The sequence below is a fragment of the Adiantum capillus-veneris genome, chromosome 14, assembly GCF_014529385.1.
Source record: "Adiantum capillus-veneris isolate H3 chromosome 14, ASM1452938v2, whole genome shotgun sequence".
Lineage (NCBI taxonomy): Eukaryota > Viridiplantae > Streptophyta > Polypodiopsida > Polypodiales > Pteridaceae > Adiantum > Adiantum capillus-veneris.
The window spans coordinates 24,570,524-24,585,388 of NC_140944.1; the positions used below are offsets into that span (position 1 = coordinate 24,570,524).

General features: G+C 45.0%; 1 protein-coding gene across 2 annotated transcripts in view; it reads right to left on the reverse strand.

Moving 5' to 3' along the window:
• Positions 1–233: 233 nt before the first annotated feature.
• The window catches only part of EMF2 (VEFS-Box of polycomb protein), a 158,163-nt gene continuing 143,531 nt past the window's right edge, over positions 234–14,865 (reverse strand). For both annotated transcript variants that reach the window (XM_086528400.1, XM_086528401.1), the window contains 3 exons: positions 1,098–1,177; positions 922–1,011; positions 234–831 (listed from right to left, as the gene is read on the reverse strand). In XM_086528400.1, the coding sequence (XP_086384526.1) occupies positions 693–831; positions 922–1,011; positions 1,098–1,177 (309 nt within the window). In that variant the 3' untranslated portion in view covers positions 234–692. The remainder of the gene's footprint in view (positions 832–921; positions 1,012–1,097; positions 1,178–14,865) is intronic.

Here is a 14,865-nt window from a genome sequence, read left to right on the forward strand (position 1 = left end):
AAAAGGTTATATTCATGTGTGACTAGTACAATGCCAGGGTAACATAAAAATAAAATAAATGAGGGCACTTAGCGTGGGTAGGTATGTAAGCCTACCCTACATCATCATCAACATCACGTAATACATCATCTCCAAACATGTAAAGGAGGGATACATTAACATGAATGCTAATGTGTGTGTGTGTGTGTGTGTGTGTGTGTGAGAGAGAGAGAGAGAGAGAGAGAGAGAGAGAGTTGTCACCAACATTACTCAACAAAAATTCTTCCATACAAAATTGGAGTCTCCCCATACATCCATTTGGTACAACAGAGTTACAAAAACATCGATGTGGGCACCTACCTTCTCTTTGCTTCTGATGAGCTTTTACTAGGGAAGCTGCGCACTAACCCCTTTGCAAATTTTGCATTCCACAGGCTTGTTTAATTGGCTCTTTGTATATCATACATGTCAAGAATGTGAGGTCCCAACCTACAAGGGAAAGCATGAGTAAGGAAGCTACTGGTGTCCACTACAACTTGCACGAAGGCATGATACAACAGCTCGCAAAACCCTTCTGTAGAAAATTGAACCAATTGCTTCACATTTTCCTTTGCAGTGTAACCTTTGGTTACAAAGCATCCCTAACTTGGCACCCACAAACTTTGTGTCTGGCTGACGTGCAACATGCGCTCCCATTTTGGGTCGAATCAGATTTACACCTTTGGATTTGAAGTTGACACTCCGCTTTCATCACCATCTTTAAAGGAGTCTATGATGAGAAGACATTTATTGATGGTGTTCCCATCAACCAGATTATGATTCCACAATTTGACAAGAAACAACATCAAGCACCTGATATAACATCAAATCACAAAGCAAGTTTTTAGCAGAAACTGAAAACAAGAAAAAGAAGCTGCATCGTACATAAAAACTCAAAAACACCTTCTCAGAGCCATGCTACTATGAAAGCACTTGGCATGAAGCTTTGTGAATGCTTCACAGGCCCATGGACAATGACCATCAGCAAGAACACTGCACAACATGAAGAAAAAATTATAACCACCCTATGTCCTGATCAATCTTATACCATAAACAATCAATCAATCTGATATGAGTACCTCTGCTTGCGAACAAAAGAATTCCAGAGATGCATCAGTTTTTTCTCATCTTGTGTCACATCTACAAAGTCATCAAGCATCTGCAAAACATTTGAAAGTATGTAAAACATAGTAATCTCAATCATAGGTCAATTGAACCAGTGTCATGAAGCTGGAGCAAGCAGTGTGTGCAGTTGGTTTAGGAGGCAAGTTGTGTGTATGCTAGCGATGGGATTGCTGCCAAGTGCAAGATGCGGGGTAGGAAAAGGGGTGGAACTAGCGCAAGGGAGGAAGGTTCAGGCTGCAGGTGTGAAACAAGTATATGCAGCGATTACTCTTCTTCTCGGGTGTATGTGTGTGTGCTAATAAGAAGAGGAAAATGGTATAACCTTTCTATCACCCAAGTGTGGTAGATTGGTTATGCCATTTCCCTCTTGAATAACAGGTCTTCAGTTCAACTCTCCTCGTCGGATAGATCTTTAAGGTCTCTTGGGATAGTTTCTTGGTTTCAGTTACATGACTTTAGTATGGATCGGCTACCCCCATTTCAGTACTCTCTGGATGCACCCTCCAGCTCCCTCACTAGGGCAGAGATTACCAGGCTCATCAGACACGACTTGATTCAGTTGGATACGAAGAGGACATGGATACAACCTACGCATGAAGCTAGGTACGAAGATGACTTTCTATAGAGAGCATCTTCTCCAACTCACGGAGGATGGTTGTGATCAGACCAGGATACATGGATAGTCATCTATCCCACGTGACAGGCAGATTTAGAGTACCCGCTGAGTCCAGGCTTTGTCAGGTGTGCCAGATAGAGCCAGAGCCAGAGACAGAGCTACATTACATATGTCACTGCCCAGTATACTATGAGATACGAGGCCGCTTTCACTGTCTATTCAGAGAGGGTTTTGGGCCAATTTCTAGAGTCATGAGATACCAGGATCAGAGATGCCTCGGGTTATACTTACTGGAGATTCGCAAACACAAAGAGGACCTCTTGAAGAGGGGCACAATGAGAGAGATCCAGCAACAACGGAAGATTACAGATTTCTTTCAGCCACAGACAGAGGAGCATGACGCCCATGACCTCCTCGCAAGTCACGCCGCCGTTCCATATACCACCAGTGTATTCGGGCTATCATTGAGAGATACAGAGCGACTCCTACGAGGTTCTTCACAGAGCAAGAGATTGATATCATGCTAGAGAGACCCATGCAAGAGTTCATGGGATGACAGAGGACAGAACCAGGCCCAAAAGGACACCCCTACACCAGCTGCTTGGAGCCCAGCAGGCTGCTCCTATGCCACCCACTCACCCCCCCTCCTTTTCAGATGTTTAGCCTTTACTTTTAGTACTTTATTTTTGTATTAGACACTTGGACACACTTGATGAGGATGTGATGTATTGGTCTCATAGGTCTTTTAGGCCTTTTGAAGATGTTAATAAACATTTCATTTCATTTCATCTCATCTCATCTCATCTCTCTCTCTCTCTCTTCCACTCCCACAGCAGAGCTCCCCCTCGTCTCACACCAGAGGCACACTGATCGACGGAGCGACTGAACTGGGGAAATCAAGGCGCCCACGACTGCGGAGGACCACACAGCATCGACGGAGGCTACGTCAGAAGATTCGGAGCACTCTGGCCAAGCATGCACGACGCCCAGTCACACTACTAACCATGGAGGAGATTGACGAGATCCGCCAACGACCGATGCTAGATCTCTTGTGATTCAACTATCCCAACAAGCCGCCCATTTTTGCTTAGTTCAAATCGACCAGTCTAGGATCCCATAGTATATATCTTTGTTTTGTACTGTTGTTATTTTGTTACTCTGACTCTGTATCAGATCCACCACCTTGTAACTTTCTGGTCTCATAGGTCACTTTAGCCTTTTGAAGACGTTAATATAACATTTCATTTCATTTCTCTCTCTCTCTCTCTCTCTCTCTCTCTCTCTCTCTCTCTCTCTCTCTCTCTCTCTCTCTCATCATTTCCCTCTTGAATAACAGTTCTTGAGTTCAACTCTCCTCGTCGGATAGATCTTTAAGGTCTCTTGGGATGGTTTCCTACGATGTTAAAGTTCTCTTCTTCTTCTTCTCTCTCTCTCTCTCTCTCTGAGATTTCATCTGAACCCACAAACACCCCCCCCCCCCCACCACCATTTCCTTTCTCCTTAGTGTTTTAGATTAAGTTCTTTGTAACTTTGTAATTTCTGTACTCAGACATGGTATCAGATTCACCAATTGTAACTTTTTGGTTTCATAGGTCATTTTGGCCTTTTGAAGACGTTAATATAACATTTCATCTCTCTCTCTCTCTCTCTCTCTCTCTCTCTCTCTCTCTCTCTCTCTCTCTCTCTCTCTCTCTCCTACTCTTTTCGGTATGTATGTGGATGAGGTTTCTGACAACATTGACAAGGACGGGGATAAAGGTGCACAGTTGGCAGGGACATGGATTCCACTTTTGTTATATGCGGGCGATATTGTGTTGATCTCCGAATCCACAGAGGGAATGCAACGCCAATTGGATGCTCTGCATACGTTTGCCCACGAAAGTGGTTTGTCTGTCAACCTTGGTAAAACCAAGGTTATGGTGTTTAATACCACCCCACAATGGATCAGGAGATCAGCACCTACATTCACATACGGGCAGGAGACTGTGGAGTACACAGACGCTTACACTTACCTTGGAGTGGTTTTCACTCGACCAACATTCTCACTTAGAAGAGCAGCAGAGACCAGACTGACTAGAGCCCACGCAGCATTCGGTAGATTGGAGAGGATGTGTTCGCAGGTTCAGTTTCAGGAACCCCGGACGAAGCTCTGGCTCTTTGACACCTTGGTGGCCTCAGCATTGCTCTATGGGGTTGAGATATGGGGACCTTCATTGGATCACCACGGGAGGACGAGTCGCACAGACGGATGGGGGAACATGGAGAAGCCTCTCGTCTCTATGATCTCGCGGCTCATTAGAGCCAAGGCATCAGTACCATGGGCCATTATTTGTGCAGAGCTGGCGGCCCCCCCACTAGTGGTAGAGGCGCTCACCAGATCAGTCTCCTTCATAAACCGCACATGGGAACTTCCTAGAGATAGATATGCTCGCATAGTACTTGAGTCCTCCCGACAGTTAGCCATACAAGGAGATACAACATGCTGGTATGGGGAGATGACATCATGGTTTCAGCATAGACAGGCTGCCACCATTCCAGTATGCATTGGATGCACCATCTCTCATTCTTACACAGTCAGAGATCACCAAGCTCATTCGCCAAGACCTGACCCAACTAGACACCAAGAGGACATGGATACAACCAGCACAAGAACTGGGCACGAAGATGGCTTTCTACAGAGACCACCTTCTCCAGCTTACGGAAGATGGTTTTGTGATGAGACCCAGATACATGGATACCCACCTGTCTCATGGGATACGATGTGCTATTGGCCAGTTACGCACATCATCTCACCAGCTGCGGATTGAAACCGGGAGATATAGCGGAGTACCGGCAGAGGCCAGGACATGCCCCTTGTGTGACATGGAACCTGAGACAGAGCTGCATTATACATGCCGCTGCCCCGTCTACTACGAGATACAAGGCCGCTTCCATTGCTTGTTCAGAGAGGGTTTTGGACCACTCTCAAGAGTAATGGGATACGAAGATCAAAGATGCCTGGGTTTGTTCTTGCTCGACCTGCGCAGACACAGAGAGAGCCTGATGAATGGCGAGGCTAACCAGTCTCAAAGATGGATTACAGACTTCTTCAGAGCAGACACGGGACAGCCGCAAGAGCCACTCCCACAGCAGAGCTCCCCCCCCCCCGTCTCACACCAGAGGCACATTGATTGACCGAGCGATTGAACTGGGGAAATCCAGGCACCCACGACTGCGCAGGACTACACAGCATCGACGGAGGCTACGTCAAAAGATTCAGAGCACGCTGGCCAGGCATGCACAACGCCCGGTCAGACTACTAACCATGGAGGAAATTGATGAGATCCGCCAACGACCGATGCTAGATCTTTTGTGACTCAGCTATCCCAACTAGCCGCCCATTCTTGCTCAATTTTTCGGCTTAGCTCACATTGACCTATCTAGAATCCCATAATATATATCTTTGTTTTGTACTGTTGATTAGGTTATTTTGTTACTCTGACTTTGTATCAGATCCACCACCTTGTAACTTTCTGGTCTCATAGGTCACTATGGCCTTTTGAAGACATTAATATAACATTTCATTTCATTTCTCTCTCGTGGGAGACGGCTCTATTGTTGCTTTGTGGACTTCCGCAAAGCCTTCGATACAATGCCCATAGCTAGATTAATGCGCAGACTGCAAGAGGTGGGGGTTCCAAAAGAGTTGATTTGGGGGATCATGGCTCTATACAAGTCAGTAGTGGGGCATGTGCGCACTCCAGAGGGGATTTCTGATTTGGTTCACTCCACTATTGGGGTGAAACAGGGCTGCCCGCTATCTCCTACACTATTTGGCATGTATGTGGATGAGGTGATAGAGGAGCATAGTTGGCAAGGACATGGATCCCACTACTATTATATGCTGATGATATTGTGCTGATTTCCGACTCCCCAAAGGGGATACAACGGCATTTAGATGCTTTGTACACATTTGCCCACGATTGTGGATTGTCTGTTAACCTGGGGAAAACCAAGGTTATGGTGTTTAACACCACACCATAGTGGGCCAGGAGGTCAGCAACTACGTTTACACATGGCCAGGAGACGGTGGAATATACAGATGCATACACCTATCTTGGGGTAGTCTTCAGTGGACCGGCATTTTCATCGAGGAGAGCAGCAGAGACTACATTGACGAGAGCTTATGCAGCCTTGGGAGGTTTGGAGAAGATGTGTTCGCAGATTAAGTTTCAAGAACCTCGAACAAAGCTGTGGCTTTTTGACACTCTAGTGGCTTCAGCTATGCTCTATGGGTTTCAGATTTGGGGGCCCTCAGTGGACCACCATGGCAGATCTGGTTGCACTATAAATGGAGATGTATGGAACGGAGTCTAGTCGCTATGATCTCTCGGATGATTCTTGCTAAGGCCTCAGTTCCACATGAGATTATTCGGGCTGAGCTAGCTGCCCCTCCTCTTGTACTTGAGGCCCTTACTAAATCAGTCTCCTTCATGCTTAATTTATGGGACCTTCCCAGCAGAGACAGATATGCTCGGCTAGCACTTGAGTCATCCTGACAGATAGCGCTACAAGGGCATATGACATCATGGTTTCATTCACGCGGCTTCAACATGGATAGACTGCCTCCATTCCAATACTCCTTGGATGCACCCTCCCTTTCTCTCACACGGATGGAGACCACTAGACTTATAAATCAAGATTTGATTCAACTAGATACCAGAAGCACATGTACAACCGGTACAAGAGTTGGGCACAAAGATGGCTTTCTATAGAGAGCATCTCCTCCAACTAACAGAGGATGGATATGTGATCAGACCGGCCTATATGGACACTCATTTATCCTATGGGATAGGATGTGCTATTGGTCAGATGCGCACATTAGGAGAGTACCAGCAGAAGCCAGGATATGCCAAGAGACAGAGTTACATCACAATTGTCATTGTCCGGTATACTACGAGATACGAGGCCGCTTTCACTGTCTATTCAAAGAGGGCTTTGGAACGTTGGCTAGAGTCATGAGATATCAAGATCAAGGATGCCTCGGGTTGTTTTTGCTAGAGCTACGCAGACACAAGGAAAGTCTCTTGAGGAGACCAGGTAGTGGGAAACATTCACAGAGGGAGATCACTGACTTCTTTAGAGCAGGGATTCAGCAGCTGGATGAGCATGCTTCGCAGCAGACTTCAGAGCCCACTTCTACCAAGGTATATTAGTGAACAGAGCCAATGAGCTGACCACGACATCGACAAAGGCTCCACCAAAGAATCAGGACTATTCTAGCACGACATGGGAGACACTTGAGTACAATTATTTACAGAGGCGGACATTGACGAAGCTCTCCAGTGACTGATGCAATACTTTCTCGGACAACGCCCGATGCCGGGCATCCTCGGGCATGGATGATGATGATGATGAGGCTGACGATTTGAGTCTTTTTAGTTTTAATCTTTCACTTTACTTCATTTTATTTTTGTACCCAGACATTGGATTAGATCCACAAGGATTGTATCAATTTGATCCCATAGGTCATTTTGGCTTTTTGAAGACGTTTTAATATAACCTTTCATTTCATTCATCTCTCTCTCTCTCTCTCTCTCTCTCTCTCTCTCTCTCTCTCTCTCTCTCTCTCTCTGTGTGTGTGTGTGTGTGTGTGTGTGTGTGTGTGTGTGTGTGTGTGTGTGTGTGCAAGGTGGAGTAGGCGAGGAGTGTAGGATGAACCACTGTGGTGGGAAGTAATGCCACTAAATGTGACCTATGACAAAACCCAACAACATCTGGGAGTGAGCCCATCCCTTGAGAAAATCAAGCATGCGCTCCCCGGCTACCTTTGACCTACTGCTACATGGAGTGTGGATAATCTCCACCCAAATGTCTAGGAGGATGTCCACAGTAGAGGACGGTGCATCACTGAGATCGTGACAGCAAGGAGCTCACCAAACGTTCCACTATAATGGCAGCTAGCATGCAAAACATGCCATCTCTCTCTCTCTCTCTGGCATTGTATCAGATTCACCGCGTTGTAACTTTTTGGTCTCACAAGTCATTTTGGCCTCTTGAAGATGTTAATATAACATTTCATTTCATTTCATTTCTCTCTCCTGAGAACAAGGGTGATTTCTATTACTTGAAAAATCTCCCAATAAACCAAAATGGTGCCAATTCCATGGGCAAGTATGTTGGGGTAAAGGCGATGTGCCTTATCTCGAGCTGGACACAATGTTCGACAACCCACTTACTGCCCCCTTATTCTTTGTCATATACAAGAATAAGGAGCTCTCTCAATCTTCTACTTGAGAGGTTAACTCCACCCACACACAGTCTCCTTCTTCTCCTCTCTCTCTCTCTCCACTCCAGAGTTGGAGCAACCATACTCTGGCAAGACACAACAAATTTACCTCTTAGGATAGAGATGCCTCCTACTACGGAGATGGATGATATTGAGGTTTTTGATATGCTTATGCTAGAGGTTGATATGGTTATGCCAAGACATGTGGATCCAGTCCCTATGGATGAGGGGGAGGTGGTTCTCTACGAGTCAGGGTTGACACATGCTCATGCTAGAGGCTGATATGGTTCAGGACATGTGGATCCAGACTCTATAGATGAGGGGGAGGTGCTTCTCTAGGAGTCAGAGTTGACACATCTATATGTGACTAGTCCCGATGGTGATGATGCATTTAATGCAGATAGTACTAAGGTAGCTAGAATAGCCAAGGCTTCACAGATTTCGTCAGCCTTTGGGAGTGTCATGTACGACCCTCTAGTGTCAAGATGTAACAAACTTGGGACATCCCAAGTCAAGATTCTACCACGACACAACAGAGATTCCTTTAAAACAGTTCACAAAAGACTACACGGCCCGGCGTAGTTCCGTGCCAAGAGGTATTGGCCCCAAACACTGGCGCCCCTTTCGGTATTTCTTTTTATATTCATCTTGGTGTAAAGTACAAGGGAGTCTGTGGGGTGTCTCACTCAGACTCTACGTCCAGATGCTCTGAGTAATGACTCATGAGGCCCCAACAAACTTATTTATTGTTACAATTGATGCCCAAAACCAAAGCCCCAAAACCTCAAACTCAAAAGCAATTGTAGTCCAAAAGCTGCCAAAAATCAGCCAACGTATTTTACGAGCATCCGTACACTGCCACATCAGCATGCCAGCGAAAATAGCGGAAATCCGTATGGCCTGCCAGCCAGCATGTCAAAGCGTTTTGTGGCGCGATTTCGGGGCCTACTGCCACATCAACCAATCGGCACATTTCAGGGGCCGGCCACGTCACCAGTTTGTGACATACCCCCCTCTTGACAGGATTGTAATCGCCCTCGATTACGCTTGCAAAACAGACAGAAGCCATAAACTATCTTAGTGGACACTGACTGTTAGTACTGACGCACTAAACACAAAACATCTAGCACTTGTACAAAACGACAGTCACATCACTTGACATCACAGGACACATCACATATAAATTCATTTCAAATCTCAGACCATGATTAATCGGCAAAGTATTTAGTAATCGCATCTAGATCCAGTCAGGACCTCACAAATGCCCGATTAACTAATCCTTATTGCAATCATGTCTATAGAGATTTATGAGACCGAATGCTACAGTCATTTCGACCTTCAGTTCTGCACTCAAACAAGTACAAATCAATCATTTTCATTTTCATTTTCGGGAATTCCAGTTTATAAAGTCATACAACAGAATACTGTCAGCCCATCAGTATCCTTGAAACCCAAAGGGAGACGTCAGTGACTCTATTCCAAAATCGGGGTAAATCCGTTGACAAAGGAGCGGAGTGACTCCCCTCTTGTGCAAACCCACTGCACTAGATTTACCCATGCTGAAATCGGGGTTTCTATCGGAGTAGACTATGCTAAACCGAATGCTTCGAGGTAAAGTTCCAAAATCAGACGAGTATTTGCTAGGTCCTCCTCCATCCACTTCGCATCCAATGCAGGATAGTTCTTGAATTTAACCAAGAAGTTAGAACCGCCTAATCGCTTTACCTTTTATTTTTCTATCCTCGTGTGCCAAAACCTGTTCTGGAACGAATATCTCCTCGCTTTCCTCCACTTCGAGTTGCTCATCTGGCTCCCCATCATCGGGCACATCGCCTTTTAAAGGCTTCAATAGACTCACATGAAATGCATTGTGAATCTTCCAAGTATCGGGCAGCTTTAGTCTAAAGAAGACATCATTAATCTTTTCTTTTATCTGGAAAGGGCCATAATATCTCATGCTAAGCTTTGGAAAAAGCCGCTCCTTTCCCTTTTTCTTTCTTCGGCATGCCTTCTCAAAACGTAACAGCAACCAATCATCTTCCTTTGATTTAAAATCGCGACGGTGTCGATCTGTTGCCTTCTTGTGTCTTTCCTGATATTTCGCTAAAGCATCCCAGACCTTGGCAAAAACAGTGTTCAAGTCCCTCGTGTACTGGTCGGCTTCAAAAATCTTATCTTTTGTGCTAAGGAAGGGTGGAACCTTCGGAGCATCTTCAATGATCTCAAATGGCGCCTTCCCTGTCAAGGAGTGGATCGTGTTATTGTAGGCAAATTCCACCAAGGGCAAAAATTTTCCCATTGAGTCTTCTGATCAGAAATATAAGACTTCAATAAATCCAGTATGACTGAATTTGCAATCACAGATTGCCCATTTGTTTGCGGATGGAAAGATGACGAGAACTGCAACCGTGTGCCAATGTTCTCCCAAATAGCCTTCCAAACAAACTCGCGAATCGGGGATCTCTGTCAAAGACAATTGTCTCAGGCATGCCATGTAATTTGAAAATCTGTGCAATGAACAATCTCGCTAAATGATCCGGCTTGACTGTTTTCTTCACTAGAATGAAGTGAGCTTGCTTGCTAAATCTGTCAATGACAATCCAAATGCCATCATGCTCACTCTGTCTTCGGGAGATCAAAAATGAAATCCATTGCAATACTTTCCTAGGGGCGGGAGGGAATGGGTAAAGGTTGCAACAATCCTTGTGCTTTATGCCTCTCAAACTTGACCTTTTGGAATACCAAGCAGCTACGTACAAAGTCGTCCACATCCTTCTTGAGTCTTGGCCAAAAGAAGTAACGCTACACACCTTTCAAGGTGGTGTCAATGCCGCGGTCACCCGTAAAAGGTGGACAATGGCACTGTCAAAATCTTTTCCCTCAACGGCTGTGTAACGCACAACATCGTTTTCTTCATCAAGTAGCCATCCCCTAAGGAATATCCCGCTCCTACATTAGGAGATTTCGGAGGTCTTTTGGAGGGCCGTTTTGAAGAGAGAGGAAAAAGCGCTTTTCATTCAATGCGAATGTCTTTTTCATGAGGTAGACGACGCTCATTTAAGATGGCTTTCGTCATCATTGAAATTTAAAAAAAGTCACAAAACTGTCAATTGGTGTTATAAATTGAAGCTTTTGACATCGCCAATGCATCCAGAACGTCCAAAAACGTAAAAAACGCCTATCTACTTGCCTCAATCTGACACCCGGAGAGAGAAATCGCCAAAAAACCCCTAATAAGGGGATTTTGGACCATGTCGCGTGAGGGACCATCTGGAGAATTCTAGATGACCCTCTGCGCGTCGTGATCCAACTTTTTTATTTTTTGCCTCACAGCGCGCGGAGGGCCATTTGGAATTTTCCAGATGCCCCCCCGCGCGCCGTGAGGCAAAATCTCCTTTTTAGAGGTATTTTGACAATTTCTTCCTCTCTAGGTGTCAGATTGAGGCAAGTAGTTGGACGTTTTTTAAGTTTTTGGTCATTTTGAACGCATTGGCGGTGTCAAAAACTTTGAATTCTAACACCAACTGATAATTTTGTGAATTTTTTAATTTCAATGATGACGAAAGTTATATTGAATGAGCGTCCTGTACTTCATGAAAACGACACACACACTGAATGAAAAAGTGACTGTTTTCAAGGATTTCTAAATAGTTAGGTTCCCTTTTTGAATTATCCAGTTGTTCGTTTGGACGTACGCAACAAGTGCAAGTATATTTTAAGAACATTTTCTAGAGAGAGAAATAGAATTTCTTAGAAGGCCCTCCAAATGACCTCCGAAATCTCCTAATGCCTCCCCATTCTGTATTCAAGTGAATATATCTAAAAAATCCTAATCTGTGGCATACTAATCAACCATGTCCTCGAAGCTTCTATGATGAATCGCGGAAATATCCAAGACTAACAGTTTCCGGGACAAAGCATCTGCCACCAAGTTCTTCTGTCCCTGAAGATGGACAATATGGAAGTGAAACTGTGACAAGCTGTTAGCCCACCGCATCTGCTTTTTCGAAAGCTGCTTCTGTGACAAGAAGTAGCGTAAACTCTGATGAGTAGGTAATGTCGCCACTTACTCTAAGAGCATGGATAACCGCCAAAAAGCTCTTTCTCATAAAAACTGTGCTGTCAATTCTGGCCTTTAAAACAATTCGGCTCTCATAGGCAATGACATGGCCTTCTTGCATTAAGACTGCTTCCAAACTACGACCACAAGCATCACAAAATACTTCAAACGACTTTTGCAAACCCGGCAAAGTCAACCCGGGTCCAGTAGTCAATTTCTGTTTCAGTGTCTGAAAGGTAGTCACATCTGTGATTCCCCACGAAAAAGGGGCTCTTTACTGTGTCAGAATGTGCAAAGGGGAAGCTACCTCTGCAAACTTTTGGATGAACCACCGACAGTAAGAACATAAGCCCAAGAAGCTTCTAACTTCATGAACATTCTTCAAATCGGGCCAATCACGTATAGTCTCCATCTTGGTTGGGTCCATCTGTACTCTTGCTGCTGAGACGGTGTGTCCCAAAAATTGTATCTCTAACAAGAAAAATTCACTCCTTTTGGCATTGATAACTAGCTTGTGATCTCGCAATGCCTGAAAGACATGTAGCAGATGATGTCTATGTTCTGCTTCATCCTTGAAGAAGACTATAATGTCATCAAAGAAAGTGTCGACAAATGATCAATACTCTCTGAAAATCCTATCCCTCATTCGATTGAAAGTCGCTGGAGCATTAGTAAGGCCAAAAGGCATTACCAAAAATTCATATAAACCAAAGCTCGTCCGAAAGACCATCTTGTAGACATCTCCCGTGGGATTCGGATCTCATGATATCCGCTTTTCAAATCAAACCTGCTGAAACAAGAGAACCCCTGTAGTCAGTCAAGAATATCGTCAATCCTTGGAATTGAAAATCTGTTCTTGATGGTGATTTTATTGAGAGCTTTGTAATCAATGCACATTCTCCAAGGTCCGTCTTTCTTTAAAACCAAAAACACCGGAGAGAGGTAGGGTGAAGTACTCGGCTCGATAAGACCCTTATCCAGAAGGTCTTTCACTTGGTTCGTAATCTCTTCATTCTGGGCTCGGCTAACGTGGTAAGGTGGCCGGTTCGGTGGTGTGCTTCCAAGTATCAGATCAATAGTATGATCCTCAGGACGAGATGGAGACAACTCGCCAGGCAGGCCCTCAAAGAAGCAATCGGGATGAGTGTGGAGAAAATCTTGGCATTCTTTATCAAGTTCAGACATGTTCATTTTGTGTTCATCATTTAACTCTTTCAAGTAGATCGAGTAAACAAAGAGACTGGATTTCATTAATTTGGAAATGGCCAAAGGCGATATAATAGGAACAGACTCGCCCTTCAGTTTTACATCAAGTACAATCTTCCGACCCTTTTCATTTGTTCAAGTTGCTTTCTTTGCCTGATAATCGACCACGGCGTTGTTCTTATGGTACCAAGGGACTCCTAGGAGGACGCCACAACCTTCCAAGGGCATTATGTAAAAGTCCTCGTGCCCCAAATACCCCTGACAATGCAACCGAAGTTTGCCAATGATAGGTGTAATGGCCATGTCCCGTCCGGGTACCACTAGAACTGCCTCTGTTGTGGTGGTCCCATCCTATCGGGTGTAATCTCGAGCCGCGCCATCAATTCGCACAAAATGAAGTTGGCGTGGCTCCTCCATCGAAGAAAATCAGGGCTTCTTGATCTTTCACTTTGCCCCAAGCTCGACAAAGTTCTGTACTTCCATCAATCAGGCTTGGGTTAGTACCCAAGCAATCTGGAACCAATCCTGCTTTCATCTTGCCTTTTCTGCCACGTTCCTCTGCTGCGCTCGAACTCTCTAGCCCCTCTTCATTTTGTTCAGGCTCTGCCTTTTTGGGGCACTTCGCGGAGACGTGCCAATGTTCACCGCAACCAAAACACTTCCCTTCTTTGATGTAATTGGCCCTCTCTCGAAGAGTGAATTGGGGTCGTGTATCCTTGTCTTTCTTTTCATGGGAACTCTTTCTCTTTCGACTTTCATTGTTAGAGGTCTGTTGGGTTCTTTGAGTCAAGATCTCATCAGTGGGATAAGTCAAATTTCCCGAATATATCGCAAAACCCCATTTCGCATGACCCATCAATTCTTGAATAGAATTTGACTTTTGTTCCAAGCAGTAGACTCGGATCTTTGAAGGGAGTCCGTAGTAGCATAACCGCTCAATCTATTCGTTAAAAGAGACCTTCTTAAATGAAGAGGTTGGTAGAAAAGAGTTCCAAAATCTCTCGCAATAAGCGTCCAAAGAGTCTTCCTTGGCCCTCCGAAGATGATTCCAAGAGGTTCGTATATCTCGTTCATAATACCGAGTCAGCCAAGAAGAAATAAAGAGCCTTTTGAATTTCAATCACTTGACTGGAGCTTCCTTCCTCAGAAGAAGAGTGGACCACCATGTTCGAGAATTTCCTTTGAAGAAAGATGTAGCCCTCTTAATCTTGGAGTACTCTGAGTAGTGCCCTCCAGAGAAGGCTATGTCAAACTGCTCAATGAAGGCCAAAGCCCTCGAAGCATCTCGGAACCTAGAAAAAGATTCAAATTTAATCGACTGTTCACCTTCTTTGAATTCTTTTACTTTCTTGCTTTTGTCTTCAAGGAAGTCATATTGGTTGGCTCTGTAAAAATGCTTCTTCTTTGCATAAAACATATGATCGTCGGCTTGCGCTCGCTACTGCTAAACACTCCCCCTCCCCCCCCCCCCCCCCCCCGCGCTTCCCCCACTTGGGAGGGGACTTCAACATGTTGGAGGACCCTTCTTACAGGATTGGTGGTAGCTAGGCTACTATGCATGGAGTTGAGCTG